This window comes from Dioscorea cayenensis, chromosome 13 (assembly GCF_009730915.1).
Source record: "Dioscorea cayenensis subsp. rotundata cultivar TDr96_F1 chromosome 13, TDr96_F1_v2_PseudoChromosome.rev07_lg8_w22 25.fasta, whole genome shotgun sequence".
Lineage (NCBI taxonomy): Eukaryota > Viridiplantae > Streptophyta > Magnoliopsida > Dioscoreales > Dioscoreaceae > Dioscorea > Dioscorea cayenensis.
This window is the reverse complement of record NC_052483.1, coordinates 1037663-1041572: the sequence shown is the minus strand read 5'-3', so window position 1 is coordinate 1041572 and position 3910 is coordinate 1037663. Positions and strand designations below refer to the sequence as shown.

The following is a 3910-nucleotide window of genomic DNA, read 5'->3' as shown; positions in this document are numbered from 1 at the left end:
CGTTTATCATAGAACTCAAGTATCAGTTCTATGTCTTAAATAGATATTAACATAGAAGGAGAAGGATGAAGTTAGACACAACTACAGAGGCAGCATACCAAAATGCTAAGCTATAATAGAGGAAAGATTTTTAATATGAACCACAGGTAGAATTCAATAAAAATAGTAAAATTGACATTCTCAGGGTCAACTAGCAAAAATATATACATATATGTAGTAAAGATGAGAAATGTGATATTTCATCATGATACACTATGAATTGTGAACAAAAAGAGTTCAATTCAATCAACGGCCACTGAATACCAACGAGTCACTTGACATGGAGGTAAATGACATGACATATGCATTAGATCCCTCATACTTGACAAATGCTGAATCTTTGGTATTTAATTGGTTAAGCAGAAAATCAGGAAGAGGAATGGAACCATGCAGGATCTGTGTCACTTGCCTCATGCTCGGCCTGGCTGTTGGCAAAGGATGTGAACAGAGTAGTCCAAGTTTCAGCACCAACTCTAACTCCTCTGCCACATACTCCTCTCCCAGTCTTTCATCCCTTGTTTCCATGATTGTTCCCTTTCTCCAATTTGCCAACACCCAATCTATCAAAACCTGCAGGTCTTCTGCTTTCTCTGGCTCTATCGGCCGCCTTCCACAAGCAACCTCTAGTAGGAAAACACCAAATGCAAACACATCACTGCTGGTCGTGACCCTGCAAGTTCGAGACAGCTCTGGGGCGAGATAACCAACCGTTCCCGCAAGATGAGTGGTTTGAGGAACACCACCATGATCATATAATCTAGCTAACCCGAAGTCACCAAGCCTCCCGTTCATATCACCATCCAGCAACACATTGCTGGCCTTGACATCTCTGTGAATTACAACTCGCTCCCAGTCTTCATGCAAATACAGCAGACCAGAGGCCACACCTTTGATTATCCAAAATCTCTGACTCCAACTAAGAGTTGATTCGCCATCACTGAATAGAAATTTGTCTAGGCTCTTGTTTGGCATGTACTCATACACCAAGATCAGTTCACCTTCACGCCTGCAGTAACCCAGTAGTGGCACCAGATTCCGGTGTTGAAGCTGACCGAGGCTAACAATCTCTGCTACAAACTCCCTCACTCCTTGTCTTGATTCATGGCACACTCTCTTGATTGCAACTTCAACTTTAGTGTCTTGCAGAACTCCTCTGTAGACCCTGCCGAACCCTCCCACGCCGAGAAGATACTCATGCTTGAAACCTCTGGTTGCCTTGTATAGTTGTTTGTAAGAGAATCTATGAAGCGCAAAATCTAGCTCCCAGTCCTCACGAAGCTCAGAGAATTTTTTCTTTCTCACCATTATCATCCTTGCAGCAGCAACAGCCATTAGCACAAGCACTGAAAGAGATAGAGGCAACCATATTGATATATCCTTTGATTTATCTTTTGACGGTGTTGTAGTTCGAGGAAGCGGAGGGAGGCTTGAGATATTAAGCTCAGGAATTTTCCCATCCGTCTTAAAGCTCCAACCGAGAATGCATTGGTAAGCATAAGCCATTCCTGTTGATGCCGAGAATCCCACATACATATAGTCCAAAATTATGCTAGAAAGATTTATAGTAGCTGACAAAAGAGCAGTCTTCGGTTTTGGCATCCAGAGTGGAGATAATGTCACATTGAATTGCATATTTTGGCCATTATAATCTATCCAAACTTGCATTGGCTCACCACTCTTAAGGCTCAGATTTTTTAACTGACCATCATCATCAGATCTAAAACCTGCAGGCGTTGAGTAATTAGATAAAAGACTATTGATGTCAATGCCTACATGGTTGTCGTTGATGTCTTCATGGGAAGGATTGAGCGCAGTGTCAAACTCAACCGCAAAGATATGATTGGATGGTTTTCCATCGTTGGTCTTATTTAAGAGGCCAAGGTAACTTTCACCCCATGCATTGGACAAGTCTTTGGACGGAGAGAGAACAAAAGCAAGGCCATCGCTGGAAAATGTTCTGTACTCTGGGACAATGGCGAAGACAAACAATGTAGAGAAAGAGATGATGTTACCCGCCAGAGATTTTTTGAACTGAATGGGAACGGAGAAGAATGCATGGCCCTTGCCATGAGTAGTGTTATTAGTCAGGCTCAGGAGACCATCAGGAGTGACTGCTGCCAGAGAATCAAAGCTGAGGTTTGTAGCACCCTTGAATCCATTGTAACTGAAATCTTCATTGGCTGAGAATGTAAGCTTCACATGGAGGGCCCAGATGGAAATGTTCAGAAGCATCTTGCAAAAGTTTGTCATAGTTTTCTGCTTCACAATGGTCTGTAAATTGTATTCTTCTTCCATGCTTTGTGGTTTCTGCAGAACTTATTCACTAGAATGAGTGATCAACGTGGCTCCATTAGGAAGGGGTGGGCCGTGCTATGCCTAAGTCGGCCTTATTCAGGACAAAAACTCTAAACAACTACCTAGTTTGTTCTCCTTTTACTCTTAATTGAAGTGGTTTATCCACTTTTTTGAAAAAAAAAAATCAAAAAAATTTGAGTTAATAATTAAATACTCAACCAAATAATCCTCAAAGAAAAAAACATCTTCCTATAGAGAACCCACTGAACAGTAGATAAGTAGTACTAGTACAATATTGTAACAAAACTATCCGCTCAAAGATTCGACTCTCAATTTGTACATTCATAATTCAATTGACAATCCACTACATTAGATATTAATTGTTCAGCTAGCTATATGTATGCTTCAATATACAAAAGCGGCTGAAAATAAATAAATAAAATGATTTATCTAACACATCCATCTCTTTATAAACCAATCAACCAAACATCACAATCAATTTAAATGAAACCATGTACCTTAATTAGGCGGCCAAGCAACGAGAATAACAACAACAACTGAGTAACAGGTGATGAAATAGCATCTGTCCGTTCGTTCACATTTGTATATGAGCCATATACAACAGTTATCTTCTTTTAAGGCTTTACAGTTTGTAGCTGAAACAATTCACAGCTTAGTCAGGATGATAACAGGCAGATATCTTGGAGACAGTTTACCGACTGACGATAATTCTATTTCAATATGGTTCAATTAACCTATATATCATATCAATCAACAAGGGATCACCTACTTTTCCTTGATTAGAATCAGTAAATTTCCAGAGCACTAGCAAAGTCAGTATCAAGATTACTGCAAATGGTTACAAACAAAACACAAATATAGCTCAACACTCAATAGAATGTATTCAGTGCTTTCTAGACTGAATTTTCCATAGCTGAATGGCTAAGGAAAAGGCTAGAAATAAAAAATCGATGGAAACAACCTTGGGTATAAGAATGAACTTCAGAGAGAAGGCACGGATTTTAGAGTGATGCAGGTAAGAGTTAAACTTGTAACATGAGACTTTATCAAAGAAACAAAGCATGAGTGGAAGAGGAGCGACATAAGAAAGGAAACACACACCAGGTTTCCTGTCTTTGAGGGAGTGTGCCACACGAGCATCAACCACTGCGTAGACTTCCACAGACTCTCTCTGAGACCTCAAACAGATGACCTCCTGTGGAAATTGCTTAATACTGGACAGCGGTCATTATAGTACTGTCAGAATGACATGAACTTTCCTCGTTAGTCTAATGGCAGTGGTTCACTGAGAGGCAGCTATTATCATAATCTTGAATAAGTAAAATGAATGTCAATTAATTATATTTAGATTGAAAATCAAAATAAGCCATTTTTTAACTGCAGAATCATTCATTTTTATTTTCCCCTTTGAAAATTCTCATGAACTATTTCTCTTTACATTTGGAATCACAACTGACCTGTTCTCTTGAAAATGAGATCTAAGTATATAATAAGCAAACGGATGGCTGTCAGATTGAATTATTGACTCCAAACTTACCTGCAGGGAAAGGCACAT

At 39.5% G+C, this 3910-nt stretch overlaps 1 protein-coding gene across 4 annotated transcripts; it reads right to left on the bottom strand.

Annotated features, from left to right (window-relative positions):
- Positions 1 to 274: 274 nt before the first annotated feature.
- LOC120274861 (L-type lectin-domain containing receptor kinase SIT2-like) lies at positions 275 to 3644 on the bottom strand. Of its 4 annotated transcripts, none has more exons than XM_039281403.1 (3): positions 3457 to 3644; positions 2853 to 2990; positions 275 to 2362 (listed from the first exon to the last, which is right to left on the bottom strand). In XM_039281403.1, the coding sequence occupies exon 3, from the start codon at positions 2332 to 2334 to the stop codon at positions 286 to 288; it is 2049 nt and encodes a 682-aa protein (XP_039137337.1). In that variant the 5' UTR covers positions 2335 to 2362; positions 2853 to 2990; positions 3457 to 3644; the 3' UTR covers positions 275 to 285. The 4 variants fall into 4 exon arrangements, with proteins under 4 accessions (XP_039137337.1, XP_039137335.1, XP_039137334.1 ...); XM_039281401.1 differs by having other exon boundaries at positions 275 to 2346; XM_039281400.1 differs by having other exon boundaries at positions 275 to 2990.
- Positions 3645 to 3910: the final 266 nt, after the last annotated feature.

Bases quoted from the DNA above. Each gene is read 5' to 3' on its own strand.
- LOC120274861 (XM_039281400.1), bottom strand. From the start codon at position 2,334: ATGGAAGAAGAATACAATTTACAGACCATTGTGAAGCAGAAAACTATG.